Source organism: Heloderma suspectum, chromosome 2 (genome assembly GCF_057233095.1).
Source record: "Heloderma suspectum isolate Gila_16-S chromosome 2, 16-S_ref, whole genome shotgun sequence".
Classification (NCBI taxonomy): Eukaryota; Metazoa; Chordata; class Lepidosauria; order Squamata; family Helodermatidae; genus Heloderma; species Heloderma suspectum.
Genome location: NC_139459.1, coordinates 367,360,664 through 367,386,326, shown reverse-complemented (window position 1 = coordinate 367,386,326; position 25,663 = coordinate 367,360,664). Strand labels below are relative to the sequence as shown.

At 46.7% G+C, this 25,663-nt stretch overlaps 2 protein-coding genes and 1 pseudogene across 2 annotated transcripts in view; all 3 read left to right on the top strand.

The window, feature by feature from the left end:
* The window catches only part of LOC146355924 (uncharacterized), a 34,945-nt gene extending 16,679 nt beyond the window's left edge, over nt 1-18,266 (top strand). Inside the window, 4 exon segments of the mRNA XM_084831150.1 lie at nt 9,085-9,098; nt 16,512-17,720; nt 17,722-17,872; nt 17,875-18,266. Coding sequence (XP_084687276.1) covers nt 9,085-9,098; nt 16,512-17,720; nt 17,722-17,872; nt 17,875-18,081 — 1,581 coding nt within the window. The 3' untranslated portion in view covers nt 18,082-18,266.
* On the top strand, nt 1,005-15,440 carry LOC146355925 (zinc finger protein 213-like). The gene is made up of 5 exons (XM_084831088.1): nt 1,005-1,248; nt 13,693-14,214; nt 14,405-14,531; nt 14,821-14,891; nt 15,256-15,440. Exons 2-5 carry the CDS (start codon nt 13,801-13,803, stop codon nt 15,406-15,408), a joined length of 765 nt encoding a protein of 254 aa, XP_084687214.1. The 5' UTR covers nt 1,005-1,248; nt 13,693-13,800; the 3' UTR covers nt 15,409-15,440.
* A 447-nt stretch (nt 18,267-18,713) lies between the features above and the next one.
* Nucleotides 18,714-23,468, top strand: LOC146355923 (uncharacterized; annotated as a pseudogene).
* The last annotated feature ends 2,195 nt before the right edge of the window (nt 23,469-25,663 follow it).

Genomic DNA, 25,663 nt, shown 5'->3' with positions numbered 1-25,663 from the left:
GCTCCCCTGCCTCGCGAGGGCGCCGGCTCTGTGCACCAGGCCCCGAATCCTTGCCCTCAGGGGATCCTGACCTCTCGTCGGTCCTCAGAGGAGGCTCCGGAGCTAACCCTTCAGGAAGAGGGTCCGGACGCAGAAAGGCGTCACGGGGCTGCCCCCTGCCCAGGAACTAGTTCCCCAGAAAGATCCCGGGGCTGAGCTGCCCTGCGTATACATACTCTGCCTGCGGGGTTACGCGTCAGGCCCCGTTATACAGCCGGGGAACACGGAGGCTCAGAGATGGGCAGCCTGCTCGGAGATCTGCGCGTCCTGGTGAGCGCGCAGCCCTTGTTTCTGCCCCTCTGGTTGGCACACCGGGGAGCCAGAAGCCCCCGCTGCGCTACAGAAGCCGCCCCGCAGCGAGGCGCGGCTAGACCCCTTCTGCCGGCCCCGGCACGGGAATGCAGCGCAGGGGCTTCCACGCGGCGCGTCCGGTGCGGCAGCGCTGTGCGCCGTTCACGTTGCTGGGACGTCCACACGAGAGATGCGCTGCAGACAGAGACGGACGAGATCCAACCGCCTCCGTCCACCCCGGGTCCGGACCGTTTCCCCCTTAATTCAGGATCAAGAAGTGGATCAATCCCTGTTCGTCCTCGTCCGCTGCCGGTGCAGCCTCCGCCCTTCCGCTCAGCCTCCCTGGTTTTCCTGCAACACGCCCCGTCCGGGTCCCTCGTGTGCTTCGGCTCCTTCTTGCCGGCAGCGTCCCCCTTCGCCCGCTTGTCCCCGCGCGGGTGTAGACACATCGCGTGACGCCCCCGCCCAGCCCCTCGGCCCGTCGGGGGCAGCAGAGCGGCGCTTGCCCAGGGTGGCTACGGCGACCACCCCGTGCGCCAAGCCCTCCGGCCCGAGGCCCAGGATGTGATGGAGTGCACCTCCCGTCTCTCCCAGCCAGCATGGCAAAGGGCCAGGGATAATGGGCGTTGCAGTCCGAAGCATCTGGGGGGGGCAGGTCAGGGAAGGCTGCGATATCCTTACGCTATATGCCTACACTGGGGCGTAAGCTGCTGGGATGTCAGCGGGGCTCGCCCCTGAGCAGGCGTGGATAGGGCTGGGGGTGGGATTCTCTCGCCCCCGCCCCGCAAGCTCCGTTTCCTGGCGGGCCTCCCGCGAGCTTCCGACCCCCCTGGCAAGACCAGCCTCTAACACGGAACGGCGTTTTAGAGCCACGACCCAAACGAGCTGAACAGCAGGATGGCAAAAACATAAACCCAGGCAAGAGGGATCACTGCCGAGCGGCGCCGCAGGGGAGGCCCCCGTCGGGTCTCCGCGGCCCTGCTTGGGAGATGCCGAGGAAGGATCCCGCTGCCTGGCCCCCCAGGGTTGAAGGGGCCGGGCCGGATTCCCGGGGGGGGAGTCCGGGAGGAAGGTAGGGAGGGGCCGAGACCCCCCAGGAAAAGCGCTCCCCCGCAGAGGCCCTTCCCGTCCCGCCTCCTTCCCCCGGAGGAAGGAGGCCTTTGGGCTTCCTGCGGGAGCTGCATCGGTGCCTCCAGGGCGGGATCGGGTGAGACCCCCCGCCTTGTGCGCTGGGGGGAAGGGGGTCCCTGGGCTGCAGGGGAGGGTGGGACATGGGGGACCGGAGAGGAGAAGACCACAGTGGGGGAGATGCCCAAATTCAACCCCCAACGTGTCAGAGGCGGATCTGATTTCTCAAGATGGAGGGGAGCTGGCCCTCCCCCCATTTCACCCCACGGGGAGGTGGGCTGTGGGCAGGGGCGTTGCTAAGTTCTTAAAAGATCCGGGGCACAGGCCCATAACACACATTCGCACATCTCTCTCTCTCTCTCTCTCTCTCTCTCTGAGTCTAAGTGCACCTCTAATATATATGTGTGTGTGTGTGTGTGGTGCATGCATGCAGTGTGCTTGCGTGTGTGTACAGATTACATGCATACATACGAAGTGTGCACTGACCCCCCCACCCCACTTCAACTCCGACCCCGATTCAGCATTTTGGAAAACATTCCGCTTCTGCTCGGGCCAATTTGTAATCGGACCATTTCAGCTCAGCACCAAACCTGAGTCAAGGTTTGGAAAAATGAGTCTTTCTGCTTCCTGTTGGCTACTATTGGAAATTTTTTAAAAAACGTAACTTTTTCTCTTGGTCAGAACTGGATGATCATTTCAGGCAAAGTAGCCCCCTAGAAGGGGATTGCACCACAAGGCTAACACATGGACATCACCAGATGGTCAATATCGAAATCAGATTGATTATGTACTTTGCAGCCAAAGATGGAGAAGCTCCATACAGTCAGTAAAAACAAGACCTGGAGCTGACTGTGGCTCAGATCATGAGCTGCTTCTTGCAAAATTTCGGCTTAAATTGAAGAACGTAGGGAAAACCACTAAACCATTCAGGTATGACCTCAATCATATCCCTTATGAATACACAGTGGAGGTGAGGAATAGATTTATTTATTTATTTATTTCATTTCTATACCGCCCAATAGCTGAAGCTCTCTGGGCGGTTCACAAAAATTAAATCCAAACAACACACAATAAAACAATTTAAAATATACAGAACATTAAAACCACAATATAACAATACAACCACAATAAAACTTAGCAGCAGTGCAGAAGTTTAAAATACAGATTTAAAACAGCAAAGATAAAAATTTAGAAGGCTAAAATGCTAAAATGCCTGGGAAAATAAAAAGGTCTTCACCTGGCGCCGAAAGGAATACAATGTAGGCGCCAGGCGAACCTCACTAGGGAGCTCATTCCAGAGCCGGGGTGCCACAGCAGAAAAAGCCCTCCTCCTAGTAGCCACCCGCCTCACTTCCTTTGGCAGGGGCTCACGGAGAAGGGCCGCTGACGATGATCTTAAGGTCCGGGCAGGCACATATGGGAGGAGGCGATCCTTCAGGTAACCTGGCCCCAAGCCATTAAGGGCTTTGAATGTTAACACCAGCACTTTGAATCGGGCCTGGAAATGGACTGGCAGCCAGTGCAGCTGGAAAAGTACTGGCGTAATATGAGCTCGCAGGCCAGTCCCTGTTAACAATCTTGCTGCCCTATTTTGGACTAGCTGAAGTTTCCGGACCGTTTTCAAAGGCAGCCCCACGTATAACGCATTGCAGTAATCCAGACGAGAAGTTATCAGAGCATGGATAACTGTAGCAAGGCTATCTCTGTCCAGATAAGGGCGTAGTTGGTATACCAGCCTAAGCTGATAAAAAGTACTCCGTGCCACTGAGTTCACCTGTGCCTCAAGTGACAGTTCTGGATCCAAGAGCACCCCCAAACTACGAACCTGATCCTTTAGGGGGAGTGCAACCCCCTCCAGAACAGGTTGAATATCACCTAGCCGGGCAGACGAACCACCCACTAACAGTACCTCCGTCTTGTCTGGATTGAGCTTCACTTTCTTGGCCCTCATCCAGCCCATTACCGTGCCCAGGCCCTGATTCAGAACAGCCACTACCTCACCTGGGTTTGAGAGAAAGAGAGGTAGAGCTGGGTGTCATCTGCATATTGATGGCACCTCAGCCCACACCTCCAGATAACCTCCCCCAGTGGTTTCATGTAGATGTCAAACAGCATGGGGGATAGAATAGAGCCCTGTGGAACCCCATGGCACAATTGCCATGGCACAGAGCAGTAATCCCCCAGCACCACCTTCTGGAATCGGCCATCCAAGTAGGAGCGGAACCACTGTAGTGCAGTGCCTCCTACTCCCAGCCCAGACAACCTATCCAGAAGGATACCATAGTCGATGGTATCGAAAGCTGCTGAGAGGTCCAGGAGAATCAACAGGGTCGCACTCCCCCTGTCCCTCTCCTGGCAGAGGTCATCCCACAGGGTGACCAAGGCAGTTTCCGTTCCAAAACCAGGCCTGAAGCCCGATTGAAATGGATCTAGATAATCCGTTTCATTCAACAGTGCCTGGAGCTGTCCTACAACCACCCGCTCAAGCACCTTGCCCAGGAAGGGGATGTTGGCCACTGGCCTATAATTGTTAACATCCCCTGGGTCCAGGTTAGGCTTTTTCAGGAGTGGTCTAATTACTGCCTCTTTTAAAGCGGCAGGCACCACTCCCTCTCTCAAGGAGGAATTTACAACCTCCTGGACCCAGCCAGACAACCCCTCCTTGTTTGATTTAATAAGCCATGAAGGGCAAGGGTCAAGCACACAAGTGGTCGATCGGACTTGGCCAAGCACCTTGTAAGCATCCTCAGGCCTCAGTAACTGAAACTCATCCAATAAAACTGGACCAGACGGTGCTCTGAACGCCTCTACCAATGGAACTGCATTAATGGTGGTGTCCAATTCATGACGAATCTGAGCGACTTTATCCTCAAAGTGCCGTGCAAACTCGTCACAGCGTGCTACCGAGGGTTCCACCGTCTCTCTCCCTGGCCCAGAATGTAACAGGCCGCGAACCACTCGGAAAAGATTTCAGGTTTCAGGGATTAGACCTGATAGACAGAGTGCCTGAGGAACTATGGACGGAGGTCCGTAACATTGTTCAGGAGGCAGCAACTCAATCCATCCCAAAGAAAAAGAAATGCAAGAGAGCCAAGTGGCTGTCTGAGGAGGCTTTACAAGTAGCTGAGGAAAGAAGGGAAGCGAAAAGCAAGGGAGAAAGGGGAAGATATATCCAACTGAATGCAGACTTCCAGAGAATAGCAAGGAGAGACAAGAAGGTCTTCTTAAATGAACAATGCAAAGAAATCGAGGAAAACAACAGAATGGGAAAGACTAGAGATCTCTTCAAGAAAATTGGAGATCTCAAGGGAACGTTTTGTGCAAAGACGGGCATGGTAAAGGACAAAGAAGGCAGGGACCTAACAGAAGCAGATGAGATTAAGAAGAGGTGGAAAGAATACACAGAAGAACTATACAGGAAAGATCTTAATGTCCCTGATAGCCATGATAGTGTGGTCACTGAACTTGAGCCGGACATCCTCGAGAGTGAAGTCAAGTGGGCCTTAGGAAGCATTAGTAACAACAAAGCTAGCGGAGATGACAGTATTCCAGCTGAGCTATTTAAAATCCTAAAAGATGATGCTGTTAAAGTGCTGCATTCAATATGCCAACAAATTTGGAACACTCAACAATGGCCGCAAGACTGGAAAAGGTCAATTTACATTCCAATTCCAAAGAAGGGCAATGCCAAAGAGTGTTCAAACTACCGTACAATTGTGCTCATTTCACATGCCAGCAAGGTGATGCTCAAAATCCTACAAGCTAGGCTTCAGCAGTATGCGAACCAAGAACTACCGGAAGTACAAGCTGGGTTTCGAAGAGGCAGAGGAACTAGAGATCAAATCACCAACATTCGTTGCATCATGGAGAAAGCAAGAGAATTCCAGAAAAAGTCTATTTCTCCTTCATTGACTAAGCTAAAGCCTTTGATTGTGTGGATCACAACAAACTCTGGCAAATTCTTAAAAGAGATGGGAGTACCAGACCACCTTACCTGTCTCCTGAGAAACCTGTACGAGGGTCAAGAAGCAACAGTAAGAACCAGACATGGAACAACTGAGTGGTTCAAAATTGGGAAAGGAGTACGACAAGGCTGCATATTGTCGCCCTGCTTATTTAACTTATATGCAGAGTACATCATGAGAAATGCTGGGTTGGATGAATCAGAGGTCGGAATTAAGATTGCTGGGAGAATTATCAACAACCTCCGATATGCAGGCGATACCACCCTAATGGCAGAAAGCGAAGAGGATCTAAAGAGCCTCTTGTTGAGGGTGAAAGAGGAGAGTGCAAAAGGTGGTTTGAAACTCAACATTAAGAAAACTAAGATCATGGCATCTGGCCCTATCACTTCCTGGCATATAGAAGGGGAAGAAATGGAAGCAGTGACAGATTTTACTTTCTTGGGCTCTAAGATCACCGCAGACGGTGACTGTAGCCATGAAATTAAAAGACGCTTGCTCCTTGGGAGGAAAGCTATGGCAAACCTAGACAGCATAGTAAGAAGCAGAGACATCACCTTGCCGACAAAGGTCCGTCTAATCAAAGCTATGGTTTTCCCAGTAGTAATGTATGGCTGTGAGAGCTGGACTATAAGGAAGGCTGAGTGCCGAAGAATTGATGCTTTCGAACTGTGGTGCTGGAGAAGACTCTTACGAGTTCCCTGGACTGCAAGGAGGTCAAATCAGTCCATCCTAAAGGAAATCAACCCTGAGTGCTCATTGGAAGGACAGATACTGAAGCTGAAGCTCAAATATTTTGGCTACCTAATGCGAAGAGAAAACTCTCTGGAAAAGACCCTGATGCTGGGAAAGACTGAAGGCAAAAGGAGAAGGGGACGGCAGAGGATGAGATGGCTAGATAGCATCACCGATGCAATGAATATGAACTTGAGCACGCTCCGGGAGAGAGCGCAGGACAGGAAGGCCTGGCGTGCTATGGTCCATGGGGTCACGAAGAGTCGGACACAACTGAACGACTGAACAACAACAACAACAATATCAGAAAAATTGGTGTAGGGTTTATATTGGTATTTTCTTTTAAAGACAACTGCCAACAACATGTTTATTACTTGGAAGAATTAGATAAACATTTCAGGATTCATTGCCCCATCAGAGGAGATCGTGTCTCCAAATTTAAGAATGATAGCCACAAGGGTTTTTGTGCAAGGGTGGCCTTGACATTTTGAGGTCTCCAAAAGAGGGCATACTTCTCTCCTTATTTTCCTTGTGGACCATTGTTCTGAAAATTACAGACAGCCTAGAGTTGTCCCTACGTAAGAAACCAGCAATGTTTCGGAAGGATAGGTACAGCAGTTCATGTGGAGGGGGAGTTCTCCAATTTGGGGGAAGGAGTGATTTGCTTTCCCTTCACCCTTTCCCCGATAGTTTTTGGGTAAATTTTCTATGAAAATGCACAGGTCGTTAGGAGTGTCTCCCAGGCAAGAAACCTGCAAAGTTTCTGAAGGATATACATGCATGCAAATTTAGAATGACTAGAATTTATTTACATTTCACCAATATAAGCAGCAGGGGAACATGGGTGGGAAGGTGCTATTGCACTCATGTCCTACTTGTGGGTTTCCTGTGGGCATCTGGTTGGCCACTGTGTGAACAGAATGCTGGACTAGATGGACCTTGGTCTGATGCAGCATGGCTCCTCTTATGTTCTTAAATAGAGAGTGCCTCTGAGCATATACAGAATGCTTTTCTCTCACCACTGTGCACTTACATTCTCCCCCTACCAATTCTATTCCTCTCTATGCAACCACCCCTCATCCTACCATCCTCCATCAATTCTTCATAAAAACCGATCTCTTATTTTGTGCAACTCTCTTCTACCTCCTCCTTGTTTTGCACAAGCTCTCGATGGATCTTCCTCCCCATAACTTCATTTGTGCCAAGACTTCACCAGGTTTCAGCCAATGAGTCTGTTTTCAAAACTAGGGCTAAGATATGGAGAAACTCTGAGTGCCTTTGAGTGTACCAAGTGCCTTTCCCTCACCACTGAAGCTAGAGTTCATGCAAAATGGAAAAAAAAACACATAGAGTTCATGCAAAATGAAAAAAAAAACACAGATGACAAAACATTTTATAGGACTGAGCTGAAAGGGTAGTCAGTTCATTAGACGGAATTGGGTAGGCACTGTATTTAGCCTGCAGGACCATGCTCACAACTCAGGACTTATTTCTGAGTAAACCTGCAGAACATCAAGGTGCAAACGTCCCTGCAAAAGTAACTTATGCTGGAATCCTATGCGCACTTTCCTGAGGGTAAGCCTCATTAAACATAATGGGGCTTCTCAGTAGGCATACATGGGATTGCATAAATGAGCAGTATTTCTCTTCCCTCCACTTAAAAAAACAAACCCCAAACTCCTGTTTTTATTAAAGCTTTCTGTTCATAGGAACATAGGAAGCTGCCTTGTACTGAGTCAGACCCAGGGTCCGTCTAGCGCAGTATTGATGACACTGACTGGCAGCAGCGGCCCTCCAGGGCTTCAGGCCAGATTCTTTCCTGGCCCTACCTGGAGATGCCGGGGATTGAACCCGGGACCTTCTGCATGCCGAGCGTGTGCTCTGCCACTGAGCTGCAGCCCTTCCTATTGCGGGATAATGGCAACTGACAAACAAAACTGACAAACAAACAAAATTTGTTTCTCTGCAACCATGTGAGCCCACTCTTCTCAAAGACTTGAGTGAGAAGGAGCAAAACCAGCCCTCTTGTCGGTTTGTATAAAGTCAAATACAGTTCAGAACTTCTCTTGCCCACCGAAGAGAATTCTCTTTTAAGAATTCCTCAAGATATGCTCTGGGTGGAATAAAGAAGAGAAAGAAAAAGAAAGGAAGAAAGAAAGAAAGAAAGAAAAAGAAAGAAAGAACAGGATAGGGGAGGGAAGAAGAAAAGAAGAATGGTGGTTGGAAAGGTGCGCAGGGGTGGTGGGGAGAGGGAATTCCCTATGCCAAGTGGCTCCTTGCGGAGAGGTGGTACTTCAGAGGAATTTAGGAGGCTGTGCACGGTTTGCAAGGACTGCATGTACTTAAATTAACTTTATGAGGTGAGGTAGCTGAGGGCTTTTTCTCGCTTTTTTTAAACTGTAGAACCTGTTTAAAAGCCTTAAAAGGTAAAGGTGTCCCCAGCCAGTCATGCCCGCCTCTAGGGTGCGGTGCTCATCCCCATTTCTAAGCCGAACAGCCAGCGCTGTCCGAAGACGCTTCTGTGGTCATGTGGCCGGCATGACTGAACACCGAGGTGCACGGAACGCTGTTACCTTTCCCCCAAAGTGTTACCTATTTATCTACTTGCAATTTCTTGCTTTCGAACTTAAAAGCCTTAGCAGTTCCTTAATGATGACGCCACATAGTTCTAACCCTCCTTTTGAAATAATTTGAGTCATACAGTTATTTAGGAGAAATTGAAGTGAAGGGGGAGAAAGAAGTTTGTGGAGACTGGATCCTTTGCTATACTGAAGCTACTAAACGTCTGCAGAAGCCAAAGGTTCCACTTTGGGGCAGTAAAATCAGGTGCTGTGTGAAATACCAGTATTTCACATGGAGCTCTTTCTTCCCTTCCTTCTCCCTCTTCAAAATTTCATTGCAGGCAAGCTCCCAACAGTGGGCATGTAAGAGCAGAAAAGAAAAGTAGGGGGAGAGGGTTTTTTTGCACCTCAAAAAAAACCCCCTACAGCAGAGATTAGGGATAGTGACCTCCTAATGGTCACCTTAAACACCTTCTGATTAGGATCTCTAATCCCCTGGGTTACTTGGCAGTTTTTACTTATTGTTTTAGTCTTTGAGAAAAGGAAACTTTACTCATGCCTAGCACAAAAGCCACTGGACCTAACTGTCTGAAATTTGGCAGGTTCAATCAGTTCCATAGGGGCTGCCAGGTCCCCAAATTCCATGCATGTATGTGGAAGCACAAAATACATAGCTCTTTGATTTGACAGATTTTCTTGAAAATAGCAAATTTTACCTGTGGCTAGCACAAAAACCACCAGGCCTAACTGCCTGAAATTTGGCAGATTCAGTCATCTGTATACGGGCTGCCAGGTCCCCAAATTCCATGCACTTATGTGGAAGCACACAAAAAATTATAGGTCTTTGCTTTGACACATTTTCTTGAAAATAGCAAATTGTACCTGTCACTAGCAGAAAAGCCACTGGACCTAACTGCCTGAAATTGGGCAGTTGCAATCAGCTCCATGGGGGATACCAGGTCCCCACATTTCATGTATTTATCATGCAAAATAAAAAAAGTTATGGCCGTTTGTTTTTCAAAGCAAGTTAATGGGAAAATGTAAAACAAATGGCAATTAGGACAGCTCAAAAGATCCGGGGCACAGCTCAAAAAAGATCTAGGGCCCATGCCCAGGTGGGCCTTTACTAATGACGCCCCTGGCTCTGGGGCTGATCCACTGGGGATTTCCCCCCCACCATACAGGGGGGAATCCCATTCATTGTTTCCTTCTTTGTGCAAAGCCTAGAGGCCCCTTTCATTTCGGGGAGCACTTTTTAAAAGAAGAATTGCAGTGTGAAATTGATAAACCCAACTGATCAACGGATTATAGCCCTGTACATTGATGAAAGTGATTGCTCCCATTAATCGGGCTAAGCTGCCCCCATCTCACTCTACTAACATGGGTCCCGAGATGCCCGTCTCCATGTGGCTGAGATGCTCCGCGTCGCTCTCTGCTGGATTGGCTGCACTGACTAAAGGAAACAATGCTAGGCAGAGGGAGACGAGGTGCCCCAACTTACCATGAAGCAGAGTGAGGGGGTCGCCTCAGGCAGCTGAGTTGGGCAGTCCTGAAAGGGCAGCGCAATGTCTGTTGCTTAATATAATTTTTATTTATTGTACCCTTCCTCTGTTCTTTACTGCCAGGAAGGGAGAGAAGCCCTTGTGAGATTTTCTTCCTCAGGCACCAGAATAACTTTGCCGGTCTTGGGTAATGAGGGCGTGGGGTGCATCTGCTAAGCAGATATTCTAGTGCAAGATATTCTGATGTTTTGGCAGGAGCAGGGAAAATGGTTAAAGGCTGAAAAATATCTTGGGCCAGCTGTCAGTTGCTCAGATAGTCTGATAAGAACATAAGAAGAACCATGTGGATCAGACCGAGGGTCCATCTAGTCCAGCATTCTGTTCACACAGGGGCCGACCAGCTGTTGACCAGAAACACACAAGCAGGGCATGAGCGCAACAGCACCCCTGTACGCATGTTCCCCAGCAACTGGTGTACACTGCCTCTGGTACGGGGGGTAGCACTTAGCCATCAAGACTAGTAGCCACGGATAGCCTTTTCCTCCAGGAATTTGTCCAACCCCCTTTTAAAGTCATCCAAATTGGTGGCCATCACGACATGCTGTGGTAGCGAATTCCTAGTTGAACTCTGCGCTGTGTGAAGAAGCCTTTCCTCTGATCTGTCCTGAATTTCCCTCCAATCAGCTTCACAGGTTCTAGTTATTTTAAGAGACGGAGAAATATGTCCACATTCTCCACACCATGCATAATTGTACGGCCCCTCAGAGGAGCAGGTAGAAAGGCCTCCATTCAAGGAAGAGACTAAGTGTTATTGTTAATGGGAAAGGGAAAGAGAAAGAGAAAGAAATGAAAGAGAAAGAAAATGAAAATGAAAAGAAAGAAAAAGAAATGAAAGAGAAAGAAAATGAAAAGAAAACAAGAAAAGAAATCAAAGAAAAGCAAAGGAAGAGAAATAAAAGAAAGTAAAGTAAAGAAAGTAATGAAAGAGAAAGAAAAAGAGGCATTAAACCTGGATAGAAAAGAAAAGGAAGAGTTTGGAAAAACAAGATCAACAGAGCAGAACCAGTCCATCCAGAACCAGTCCATCCCAGCTGCTGTGGAGAATAAAAACTGTGCTTTCCTCAGAACCTGTGTGACATTTTAACCTGTCCCCATAGCTGGCTGGGGAATGCTGGGAGTTGAAGGACATTCTTCTGTCTAAACCTGCATAGGACTGTGCCCTGAGGAACAGAGCCCCTATCTTGAAAAATCGAGAGGAATCAAGTGCTAGGGGGGAAGCTTTTTTAACGCAAAACAAATATGTCTAAAATACATTGAAGGCAATGTGTTCATCAGACTATCTAACTTTTAGGAATAATGTCAGGGCCAGAAATATTGGAACAAGGATAACTGTTTTGGCAGTTGGCCTCTGTACACCACCACATTGAAGTTGAAAGGAAACACACCCAGATGGGAGTGAAGTCAGGACTTTCAGCTGTAATTCAAGGGGTTTCACAACAGTGGGGCACTACCCATTCAGGAAGCACAGTCAGTGGCATACACACACACCCAACGTTGGTGGCTCATAAGTAATGGAACAAACCAACATCATGTCAAACTTAAGGATCGCCTTCAATACCTGGATGAAAATCCTTTGCAGTCAATGACTGCCTGAAGTCTGGAACCCATGGACATGACCAAATGTGGACTTTCCTCCCTTGAGATGCTTTGCTAGTCCCTTACTGCAGCTGCCTTCAGCTGCTGCTTATTTATGGGTCTTTCTGCCTTCAGTCTTGTCTTCAGTAAGTGAAAAGCATGCTCTATTGGGTTGAGATCAGGTGACTGACTTGGCCATTGAAGAACATCCCACTTCTTTGCCTGGAGAAACTCTTGGGTAGCTTTTGCTGTATGTTTTGGGTCATTATCCAACTGCAATATGAAGCGGCGTCCTATCAGTTTGGCAGCATTCGGCTGAATCTGAGCAGAAAGTATAGCCCTATACATTTCAGAATTCATCCTGCTGCTTTTATCAGCAGTCAGGTCATCAATAAACACCAGTGACCCGGTTCCATGGGCAGCCATACATGCCCATGCCATAACACTGCCTCCACCATGTTTGACAGATGGTGTGGTATGCTTTGGATCATGAGTTGTTCCTTTTCTTCTCCATACTTTTCCCATCATTCTGGTACAAGTTAATCTTGGCTTCATCAGTCCAAAGAATCTTCTTCCAGAACTGGGCAGGCTTTTTTAGGTGTTTGCTGGCAAAGGCTAATCTGGCCTGTCTGTTCTTGAGCGTTACCAGTGGTTTGCACCTTGTTGTGAAGCCTCTGTGTTTACATTCATAAAGCCATCTCTTGACTGTAGATGCTGACAATGACATGCCTACCTCCGGAAGAGTGTTCTTGACCTGGCTAGATGTTGTGAAAGGGTTCCTCTTCACCCTGAGCAGAATTCTGCAGTCATCCACTTTAGTTGTCTTCCATGGTCTTCCAGGCCTTTTGCTGTTGCTGAGCTTGCCAGTTAATTCCTTCTTTTTCAGGATGTCCCAAACTGTTGTACTTGCCAATCCCACTGTTTTTGCTCTTTGTTTCCTCGGCCTAATGATGGCCTCCTCCACTCGCATGGACACCTCTTTGGACCTCATGTTGGGAGTTCCAGTGAACAGCTACCGAATGCAAATGTAGCACTCAGAACCACCTCCAGGCCTTTTATCTCCTTGATTGGTCATGGGGCACCCAGGAAAGAGGCCACACCTGGCCATGCAGCTGCTTGTCAGCCATTCGTTCCATTACCCATGAGCCACCAACGATGGGGGGGGTATGCCACTGGCTGTCCTTCCTGAATGGTTAGTGCCCGACTTTTGTCAAACCCCTTCAATTACAGGTGAAAGTCCTGACTTCACTCCCATCTGGGTGTGTTTCCTTTCAACTTCAAAGTGGTGGTGTATGGAGGCCAACTGCCAAAACAGTTATCGTTATTCCAATATTTCTGGCCCTGACTGTATATGAATTAGGTTGATAAATACATTGACTTTTCAAAACCAGATGAATAATCCAGAAAGATATCTTTAAATGACTGCCATAATTTAGACTAATTTTGAGGTAGTTTAGTGTAAGAGAGGCTAAAGGAGAACATGGCGACAGCAGAAGGCATCACGAAGAGGGACTGTGGCAGGGGGCTTGCAGGAAGAATGGGTAAGGCCTCGAGGGAAGGCTGAGAGACAGAGTTTGCTTGTGGGAGAGGAATAGTAGAGACTGATCAGGAGCGGGGCAGAGTAGATGCTGCAACTTCTAACGGTCAAGCAAGGGAAGGACTTGGTCTGTGGCTCCCAGGTGAAGGATCCTCCCCCAGTCTCTGGTCTCTCTTTGAATCTTGGCATCCACCAGCCTTTCCCTCCGGGACAACACCTGGTTGCTATCTGGGGTCCTCCACATTTCATCTTCTCCTGACAGTCTGATATCTCTTTAATTGAACAACGCCTTCATTTTGCAGAGCTTTCATGGCGCGGCCTGTTACAAGAGTGATGGCCTGAAGAGATTGGCATGAGAGTGAGGAGTTGCTTCGGCCCTCTTAGAGAATTCCATTGAGCACAGATCACAGATGGCTGAGCAACAGTCAGCTGGCCCTGATGCAGGGAGAGGCCCCGATGCCCTCAAGGCCGAGAGCAGTGGGGAATTCTGGGAAACAGCCATGCAGGAGGACCTGGGTGAGGACACGGTCAGCTCCGACTTGCAGCTCCAGCGATTCAGGCAGTTCCGCTACCAGGAGGCTGAGGGGCCCCGAGAGGTTTGCCACCAACTCCACGGCCTTTCCCGTCAGTGGCTGAAGCCAGAGCAGCACACGAAAAAGCAGATCCTGGACCTGGTGATCCTGGAGCAGTTCCTGACCATCCTGCCTGAGGAGATGGCGAGCTGGGTGAGAGAGTGTGGAGCGGAGACCAGTTCCCAGGCGGTGGCCCTGGCAGAAGGCTTCCTCCTGAGCCGGGCAGAGGACAGGAGGCCGGAAGAGCAGCAGGTGAGAACGTTTCATCCAAAGGGACAGGAAGGTGAGGGGGGTACCGAAAACTCTCTGCTAATTGTACAACCAGTTCTGGAAATCACCCGAGGAGAGATGCCCCATACCCCACTCCCAACATTTTTGCCTCTCTCTTCCTTCTCTAATCCTTCTCCTCATTCCATGTCTTGGATGCTGGTTGCTGTTTCAGATCAAGGGTCTGTTTGCAGAAGTGGGGCCTGATCTCCCTGCAGCAGAGGGGGCTCCACCAGATGCCAGACAGAGCCCCCCACGAAGAGGGAGCAAGCAGGAGGGTGGCGAAGGTGCCTGTTTGCAGGGTAAGGATTAATTGCACAGGATGGGAGCCAATTCGAAATCCATCTCTGGTGAGATACGGATTTTTACCTAACTGAACCATCAAATGGGTATAAATATCCAAAGAAAATAAAAGGTATCACATAACCCCCAGGTGTACTTTGACTTGCATCACTTGCAGTGTAACCTTAAGCATTTTACAGGGAAGTAACGCCGATGTGTTCAAAGGGGCTTACTTTCTAGGAAGTGTGTTTCGTAATCTTAATCTCTAAGCACATTTTATTGGCTTCCTGCCATCGTTATCTCTTGCAGGGGACAGAATGATGCCAGCAAGGAGCACTCAGCCACCTCTTTTTCATTGTGATGGAGTCGAACCAGATCGGGTAGGCAGAAGGATCTCTGGGGAGACAGGCAGGGAGAGCCTGGGTGCCTCCATTCGCTGCTCACCTCCCAGGGCCAGAACACATCTCTCTCCTTCTGTTTCCTTTTGGTAGAGCTAAGATCCTACGGAGAGCCCTGCTGGGTGGGACCAGAGGCCCCTCTAGTCCAGCATCCTGTTTCTCACAGTGGCTGACCAGATGCCTCTTGGGAAGCCACAAGCAGGACAGGAGGGCCACGGCATTTCTTGCTGTTGTTCCTGTAGCAACTGGTTTTCACAGCAAGCAAGTTTAAACCCTGCAGGATAATGCTCTGCCCACTTCACTTTACGTTATCTTTGAGAAGGAACTGTATTCTTTTTTCCTCCAGGCTCTGGTGACGTTGGAGGAGGTTGCTGTGTGCTTCACAGAGGAGGAGTGGGCATTGCTGGATCCTGACCAGAGAGCCCTGCACAGACAAATCACAGAGGAGAACCGTGAGATCGTGGCCTTTCTCGGTAAGGCTCCCTGTTTTCTTGTTTAATTCTAATATTGGGTTCCAGATGCAACAGTGGTGAGGAAGATAATATTACCATTTTTAGCATATGTCCTGTGTTACTTCTTTAGTATTTGGAGGCTGCCTTTCAGGACACAGCCCTCAGAAGGCAGCATTCCAAAAGAAAACAAGGTAGCTTGAGATATATGAAAATCATCAAATGATTCAACGTTATTTTAAGACAGCAGCTTCAACGCACAGGCCTCAAAGATACCGCGATGTTTTTCACTAGACACCCTAAGACAACTCAGAGTCCCCCAAACCACCAGCAGCAAAACAGGGTCAGGGAAAGGAAGCCCAGGACAGGCACGCTTCCAAGGGGGCCCCTCCCTTGCAGGGCCGTGTGGAGTTTGATTGCGCATTTCAGCACCTCCAGATCCCCTCTTCCGGTCTACCAGGATGTGTCCGTTTTTATCTAATAAGCATTTGTGATCCTCCCTTTCTGTTAAACCACAATCCACACAGAGTTAATAGTGGTGAGGCATCAGTACAAAATATCAGAACACAACAGCAGAATCAAAACGGCGGTCAGCATCTGGTCCTCAGATCACCAGGAAACATTGAGAGCTGCAGCAAATACAAATACAGAACTGACCTTTCATCGAATCCCAGAAGCCGGACGGAGACGGAGGTCTCTACCAAGGCAACCAGCACCCCAAAATGCAGCCAGTAAATGGCAGTCAACACAGGCAGTTAAACATGTGGTTAGAATCGCATTCCATCTAAGTCTTATCCGTTCTTCCTTTAATCAAAATCACTGATGGAAGGTGCACAGTTATTTGAAGTTCTATTGCTAACACAAGCCTTTACCAATGTCTTGTCTTCATTCCAGAAGGTGACAGCTGTAAAGCGGAGAACGAGGGAGAACGATGTGGAATGTCACTGAAAAGAGAAAAATGTAAAAATAGTGACCAGCAGAAAAGTAAAAACCAAAATCAGAATAGGATGAGTAATTCCTTTCCCTGTCAGGACAACAGCGACCATGGTAACACAATCCAAGAACAAATTCAAGAAAGAGAGGACAAGAATCTGTTCCATATTAGAAGGGAAACTTTCAAGACTGAATTAAACATTAAAGCTCATTGCAAAAGTCTCACTTCTCATCAAACAATTCACTCAGGGGAGAAACCATATAAATGCTTGGAGTGTGGAAAGAGCTTCAAAACGATGACACATCTCACACTCCATCAAAGAACTCACACAGGGGAGAAACCATATAAATGCTTGGAATGTGGAACGAGCTTCAGACAGATGGCACATCTCACATCTCATCAAAGAACTCACACAGGGGAGAAACCTTATCATTGCTTGGAGTGTGGAAAGCACTTCACTTGGAAGAATGTTCTCATTTCTCATCAAAGAACTCACACAGGGGAGAAACCGTATAAATGCTTGGAATGTGAAAAGAGCTTCAGTGTAAAGAAAATTCTTAATTCTCATCAAAGAACTCACACAGGGGAGAAACCGTATAAATGCTTGGAATGTGGAATGTGCTTCACTTGGAAGAATGGTCTCATTTCTCATCAAAGAACTCACACAGGGGAGAAACCGTATAAATGCTTGGAATGTGGAAAGAGCTTCACTGAAAAGAAAAATCTCACTTCTCATCAAAGAACTCACACAGGGGAGAAACTGTATCATTGTTGGGTGTGTGAAAAGAGCTTCAGTGAGAAGCGATCCCTCAATCGACATAAAAGAACTCACTCTGGGGAGAAACCATATCATTGTTTGGAATGTGGAAAGAGCTTCAGTGAAAAGAAAACTCTCACTTCTCATCAAAGAACTCACACAGGGGAGAAACCTTATCATTGTTTCGAGTGTGAAAAGAGCTTCAGTTGGAGGGGAACCCTCAATCAACATAAAAGAACACACACTGGGGAGAAACCATATCATTGTTTAGAGTGTGGAAAGAGCTTCAAAAAGAAGACACATCTCACTTATCATCAAAGAACTCACACCGGGGAGAAACCATATAAATGCTTGGAGTGTGGAAAGAGCTTCAAAAAGAAGACACATCTCACTTGTCATGAAAGAACTCACACAGGGGAGAAACCATATCAATGCTTGGAGTGTGGAAAGAGCTTCAAAAAGAAGACACATCTCACTTGTCATCAAAGAACTCACACAGGGGAGAAACCATATCAATGCTTGGAATGTGGAACGAGCTTCAAAAAGAAGACACATCTCACTTCTCATCAAAGAACCCACTCTGGGGAGAAACCATATACATGTTTGGAGTGTGAAAACAGCTTCAGTGAGAAGGAACATCTCACACACCATCAAAGAACTCACACGGGAGTAACCATATAAATGCTTGGAATGTGGAAAGAACTTCAATGAAAAGAAAACTCTCACTTGTCATCAAAGAACTCACACAGGGGAGAAACCGTATCATTGTTTGGTGTGTGAAAAGAGCTTCAGTTGGAGGGGAACCCTCAATCAACATAAAAGAACACACACACTGAGGAGAAACCATATCATTGTTTAGAGTATGGAAAGCGCTTCAAAAAGAAGACACATCGCACTTGTCATGAAAGAACTCACACAGGGGAGAAACCATATCAATGCTTGGAGTGCAGAACGAGCTTCAAAGAGAAGACACATCACACTTCTCATCAAAGAACCCACTCGGGAGAAATCATATACATGTTTGGAGTGTGAAAACAGCTTCAGTGAGAAGGAACATCTCACACACCATCAAAGAACTCACACGGGAGTAACCATATAAATGCTCAGAATGTGGAACGAACTTCAATGAAAAGAAAAATCTCACTTCTCATCAAAGAACTCACACAGGGGAGAAACCGTATCATTGTTTGGTGTGTGAAAAGAGCTTCAGTTGGAGGGGAACCCTCAATCAACATAAAAGAACTTACACTGGAGAGAAACCATATCATTGTTTCGAGTGTGGAAAGAGCTTCAAAAAGAAGACACATCTCACTTCTCATCAAAGAACTCACTCTGGGAAGAAACCATATCATTGTTTGGCGTCTGGAAAGAGCTTCAGTCAGAAGGAACATCTCATACGCCATCAAAGGAGTCACACAGGAGACACCGTATAAATGCTTGGAATGTGGAAAGAGCTTTAATGAAAAGAAAAATCTCACTTCTCATTAAAGAACTCACATGGGGAGAAAACATATCATTGTTTGTTGTATGAAAAGAGCTTCACTCAGAAGAACAATCTCAGTTTGCATGAAAGAACTCACACAGCGGAGAAACCATATCATTGTTTGGAATTGGGAAAGAGCTTCAATGAAAAGAAAAATGTCACTTCTCATCAGAGAACTCAGATGGGGAAGAGCTGTTATCATTGTTTGGTGTGTGAGAAGAGCTTCAATGAGAAGGGATCCCTCCATCGACATAAAAGAACTCACACTGGGGAGAAACCATATCATTGCTTGGAGTCTGGAAAGGTGCCTGGGAGCTTCTCCCCGGTACTACATCAGTGCCTCCTTTGGTGACCAGGCTAGACGCGCCCACCTTGTGCCCTGGGGCAAAGGGGGCCCTGGGCTGCAGGGGGGACAGGGGAGGGAGGGGGAAGGAGGCCCCAGCGGGGGAGACCCCCACATTCAACCTCCGGCGTGTCAGCGGCGGATCTGGTTGGCATCGTGGAGGGGAGCTGGGCCTGCGCCCCATTTCACCCTGTTGCGGATGATCCCCTGGGGGTCCCCCCGTGACATGCGGGGGCTTCATTTCTTCCTCCTCCCTGCAGAGCCTGGAGCCCCTTTTCATTTGAGGGAGCGCATTTTAGCGCTGAAATGCCAGGCGGTATTGATTACCCAAACTGGTCAACGGCTGTACTTCTGCACAGGGATGACAATCATTGCCCCCCCCGCATTAATCAGGCTGTGCTCCCCCTCCCGCCGCCAACTTGGGTTCCCGGATGCAAAGCCAGCAGTGCCAGGTGCGGGGAGACGTTCTCCCCGCCCCTTTCCATGAGGTGGCAGGGGGGGCACCTCAGGTGACGGATTGAGGCTGTCCTCAGAGGCGCCCAACGCTTCATTATTTCGGTGACTCTCACTGTATTTGTGCTGCCCGGAGCAGGGGAGTCGCTTTTCGCACATTGGGTGCCAAATGTACCAGACCAGCCTTCGGCTTTGGCTGCTCTGCACTTCGGAGGGTGCTCCAGGGAGCCAGATATCCGCACCCCGCCCCGCGTGGCCTGGCCTTCCTGATGCGTGTCTGCGCAGAGGGGCGCCTGAAGGGGAAGCTGTGCGAGGGGGATGAAGGGGAGGGGGGAGAGAGGGGGGAACTAAACAGAGGTAAGCCTGGAGAGAGAGGAAAGACTTCCACGGAGCATGCCCAGGAAATCCGACTTTCTGGTGGGCGCAAAGTTTGTGGTCGCCTCAAAGCTAGGATGTTGCCCGGTGAGAACTGTTGCTCTTTTCCAGTAAGGCGTCTTCTAGCTACGATCTTGGTTTCATCATGGTTTCATCCATTAATCTTGGTTTCATCAGTCCAAAGAATCTTATTCCAGAACTGGGCAGGCTTTTTTAGGTGTTTGCTGGCAAAGGCTAATCTGGCAAAGGCAGCATTCAAAAAGAAAATAAGGTAGCTTGAGATATATGAAAATCATCAAATGACTTCAGCAACCTGTTTCTCACTATTGGGGTTCCAAATGCAACAATGGTGAGGAAGATAGTATTACCATTTTTTGGCACACGTCCTATATTATTTATTCATTTAGTTTTTTGAGGCTGGCTTTTAGGACACAGTGCTCAGAAGGCAGCATTCAAAAGAAATACACTGATTAGAGAAAGGCAGCACAGAAAAGGTGTGTTTTCACGGCAGAGTTGACAGCATCGTTTGATAGGGTAGTTTGATAGCATATCTCAGCATCTCCAGATCCCTTTTTCCAGTTGTATACCCTGGCTGTGGGCTGCTAAGGTTTGGAGGTGCTGCGGAAATGATAAGCCAGATCCAGGTTTGCTTAGAAGGAGACTTTATTGAGTACTTACAGCGCACAGGCATACCCAGTGGTTGGATCAGACAGCTTCTATGAACCTAGAACCAAGGGGTACGATGGGTCTTATACTAAACATGTTAGCAGTGAGGCAGCATGACAGCAGCAAGCATTAATTAGCATTCATTTGCAACTTTCCCAGCATAGGCTAACAGTGCTTGTTCAGGAGGGAAACAATCAGAACTGCAGTAAGTTTACAGAATCCAAACCTGGCTGTTTCTCTCTTAGTCTCTTTCTCCCAAATTGGAATCTGTCTTCACACAGAGGCACCCAGACACCCAGATTACATCTTGCTTAGTGGGTGTGGAGGGATGGGCAAGGGAGCTGATTCTCTCTGCCTGAGAGCAACACAACTCCGGGGTTTGCCACACTCTGAAAGCAGGTGGGGTCCTGCCGATAGTGGATAGCCCAGGAGACCAAGGTGGTTTCAGTAGCATGGACTCGGGATGGTACTGGTCCAACAACTATGAATGGAAATGCCTAAGTAAGCCTGCACACCATGGGCACGAAACTCTGGATTTTTCTCCAGTTCACACAGGACCTTCCCAGGGCTGATATTCCCAAGCCATGAAGGAGTTACAGGAAGATTCCCGGGTGCTGACAAGAGCTGTTCCGGGCTGGAAACAATGCAGTTCAGCCATCTCCTTGCCAGAGCCATCTCAAGTGTAATAGTGAGTGATTTGGGCTGGGTGCTCATTAACGGAGGTGCTGAAACTGCAGCTATTCCTCTTTCCAGAAAGGCTCAGAAACTCCTGTCTGGCACCCGAGTTGGTGATTTCCTTATATCGTGGAGGTCACTTCAGGGCTGTCATTTTCTTGTATGGTTTGGTCTGCGTTTCCCCATCCCAAGGCTTTCTGAATATCCACACCTTTGGTTAGCCTGTTAATGCCAGATCTGACTTTGTGTAAGTGACCGATAGGGCTATTTGGTAAGATGGCTTTGTACCTTTCCTGCCTTGGTGCCAGGAAGGCTTTGTGAAAGAAAGCATGTCCATGGTTGCAAAATTTCATTGGAGTCTGCAATACTTGCCTTATGGAGGAGCAACCTGATAAGAAGCCTGTGAGACTGAGAGATTGAAACTGGCCCAGAAACACACAGTACATTTAATTTCTCAGTGGAAAGCTGAACCCAGGTCTCCATTTGTTGTTGTTCAGTCGTTCAGTCGTGTCCGACTCTTTGTGACCCCATGGACCATAGCACGCCAGGCCTTCCTGTCCTCCGCTGTCTCCCGGAGTGTGCTCAAGTTCATATTCATTGCATCGGTGATGCTATCTAGCCATCTCATCCTCTGCCATCCCCTTCTCCTTTTGCCTTCAATCCTTCCCAGCATCAGGGTCTTTTCCAGTGACTTTTCTCTTCGCATTTGGTGGCCAACCAGGTCTCCATAGGCCCAATCAAATGCATTGTACCACACTGAAATTCAGTTAATGGCAGTCAACAGAAGGACTTAAACACATGGTAAGAACAGCATCCCACCTAAGTCTTAACAGTTCTTTTTATCAAAATCATTAATTGAGAGTGCTCAGTTATTTGAGATTCTTTGGCTAAGTCAGGCTTTTACCAATTTCTTGTCTTCGTTCCAGAAGGTGACATCTGTAAAGTGGAGAACAAGAGAGAACCATGTAGGATGTCACCAAAAAGAGACCAATGTAAAAATAGCGACCAGCAGAAAAGTAAAAATGTAGTAAACGGGAATAGGAGAAATAATTCCTTGTCAGGACAACAGCTACCATGATATCACAATCCAGGAACAAATTCAAGAAAGCGAGGAAAAGAATGTGTTCCATATTAGAAAGAACATTTTCAATACTGAATCAAATGTTAAAGCTCATTGCAACATTCCCACATTGAAGAAACCATTTAAATGCAAAGATTGTGGAAAGAACTTCAGTCATAAGAAAAATCTCACTTCTCATCAAACAATTCACTCAGGGGAGACGCTATATAAATGTTTTGTTTTTGGAAATGGCTTTAGGCATAAGATAACTCTCACTTTTCATCAAATGATTCATTCAGGGGAGAAACCATATCAGTGCTTGGAGTGTGACAACAGCTTCAGACGAAAGACACATCTCACTGCTCATCAAAGAACTCACACAGGATAAGCCTTATCATTGTTTGGAGTGTGGAAAGAGCTTTACTCGCCGGTTCTCCCTCATGCAGCATCAAAGAACTCATCCAGGGGAGAAACCATATAAATGTCTGGAGTGTGGAAACAACTTCAGTCAGAAGTTAAGTCTCACTCAACATCAAAGAACACACACGGGAGAAATTATTTCATTGTCTGGAGTGTGGAAAGAGCTTCAATGTGAAGAGTAGTCTCACTTCTCATCAAAGAACTCACACAGGGGAGAAACCATATCATTGTTTTGTGTGTGGAATGAGCTTCAGTCAGAAGATAACTCTCACTTGTCATCAGAGAACTCACATTGAGGAGAAATCATAGAAATACTTGGACTATGGAATGAGATTCATTTGCAGTCTATCCATATTTCACCTTCGAGGACCCTCTGATGTGATGTACTGTATAAAGGAATGCCAAACCAAGGAGAATATTAATGTGCTGTAGCTTAGGCGACAAAGAAACTTCAATAAACAATCTTTTCCCTAATATCAGTACATATTGAAAAATAATGATATGCAGACCATAAATATGCTGAGAATGGGTTTTCTCATTTAAGTCCATTCCACATCCCCATGATGACAATAACGCAAAAATAAAGCCATTCCAAAGGCATCTAGTGACAAAAAGGAAATTCGAGTTTTAGCATGGGCACCACGGTGTACTAGATTTATCATTATACATGTTGGAGTCCCCATATGTCTCCCAGGTATGAAACCCGTTTGATCAGAATGGACGTATTCACCAATAAATGAATTCAAACGGTCGGTTGTTATTGCCATAAAGATTACTGCATCCTGGCTAAGGCGCAAAATCAGGTAGATAGATAAATAGTTAGATATTGTTTTCCAAAACAAAATCAATAATTTTTTAAGCATAAAAATACATAAATAAACATTGAATTTAAATCAAACTATTGACAGAGGGTAGTACATTTGACCTCTACACATATTTTTCTGCTTTATATAAGAGACATGCATGGAACCCATGGGCTGCCTATAAATTTTCTTTATAATTCTTCTGTATGTCAAGGCTATATTTAGTCTCTTTTCCATAATCTGAGGGAAGGCTTTGACAAATACTGCTGTGTATGTCCCTGATCAGTATATAGAATAAAATTTTGCCATGTTTTATACAAGTCAGATGTTTTGACATTGCCTTTAGCTAGTTTCAATTGGTACGTCAGTTTTTCTGCCATGGCTTGTTGTCATAGTTCCATATACCAAGATTTCAGTGTTAGAAGTTCTGCAGTTTTCCAGCTTTTGGTTATGAGTTTTTGGGCAGCCATCAGCATGAACTCAATTAAGTCCGTAGATGTTGCTTTTGCATTTTGGTCTTCTCATATAGTTAATAAGGCCAACGCTGGTGTCACATACATGGTTTGATGTGTGTAAATATATTTGCAATTTCTGAAAATAAGACGTTCCAAAACTGTGACACAATAGATGTCCACCACATATGAATATACAACCCTTGCTGGTTGCAGTTTCTCCAACATTTTGTATTGTTTGTGTTGGCTATTCTTGCCAAATGTAAAACTAGGCTATATAATCCCACCTGTTGTGGGCCTTTCCGCCAGCTGTGAATCACTTGCTTATGAAGGAGTTCATCCTGTCTTTCCTCCATGGATCTTGCAACTCCTGCCCTGTTCGGATATCATCTACCTGGCTTCACAGATATTTAAAATGTGGCATAGTGTCATTGCAAAGGGTTTTTTAAAATCCCCCTGTGAACCCATCCATCCCCAGTGACTTTCCAGGTTTAAGTTTCATTACAGCCTCTTTAATCTCCTGATCAGAGATTGAGCAGTCTAGATAGCCAATGTGAGAGGGTGAAATTTTCTAACAGAATTGCCTACCTCCAAAAACTGACAAAGTGTCCTATGTCTTTTTGTTTTGGTTGTCACAGCTGTAAGGTTTGAAGTAAACAGCCCCAAAAGCCTTAATTCAGAGCCAGTGTGGTGTAGTGGCAAGAGCGTTGGACTGGGAGCTGGGAGATCCGGGTTCTAGTCCCCACTCGGCCATGGAAGCTCACTGGGTGACTTTGGGCCAGTCACACACTCTCAGCCCAACCTACCTCACAGGGTTGTTGTTGTGAGGATAAAATGGAGAGGAGGAGGATAATGTAAGCCGCCTTGGGTTCCTTGCAAGAGGAATAAAGGCGGGATATAAATGCAATAATAAATTAATAGCATGCTACTTTGTCACTAAAACTCCTGTCTTGTAATGACCAGCTAGAATACCATTTTTAGCCCTTCTTTTATTTTTAGTGCACTGGGTAGCATTCAAGAGGGTTTTTTTTTTTTTTTTTTTACCAAACTCATAATACCTATGGGTTTAGAAAACTTAATGTGGTTTGGATGTCATCCAAATCCAATGCTTGGAGCCCTGCTCTGTGTGTGTTCTCTATGTTTTGCTCTTGCCTGCCCTCTTGTGTGCAGTTGACAGATGTTCTATCTCCTTAACAATCTGCTTTTTGCCTGAGGTTTTTGCTTGTTTAGAAGGGATTTTATTAGATAAACTAGTTGGTTACCAACAAACACAGTTCATGGAGAAAAATCAAATCTTACTAAAGGTTTAACGTAACTGTGTTTATTGAAACATGCAAAGTTTTACATCTTTTATCTTTACAAAACTTCCTTAAATGAAATGTTCTTGGTGTAAACCCCAGGGTGACCACTGTAACGTCCTTATTCTGGTCCATCAACAACTTGAATCTTGAGGTTTGCCACTAAGGGCACATGCCTCATGGGAACATAGATCCCTTCATGATTTGTTTACAGGCTGTATGTTACTGGCATATCATTGTACTTTGGCCTGCACCTTTGTTTATAAAGGTGCACAGAGACTTTTTTTGTGTTCATATATCATTTTGCTCCAATTCGTAATTGTTTAATTATACTTGACATTTTTTGATATTAAAAGTAAAACTTTATAACACATTGTTATAGAAGATAACCTAATTCTAAAAAAACAAACAAACACCTTTATGGACATAAACTCCCGACTTTGAATTATAGTGAAAACCATTGTTTTTCATGGAATCTGTGTGTCAAGAGCTTTCCAATGGGTTGCGTTGCATGAGAAGCAGTCAATAGGAAGGCAGTCAAAAAGGGATTACGACTAACTCCCGACTTTGAGTTATCTATCTATCT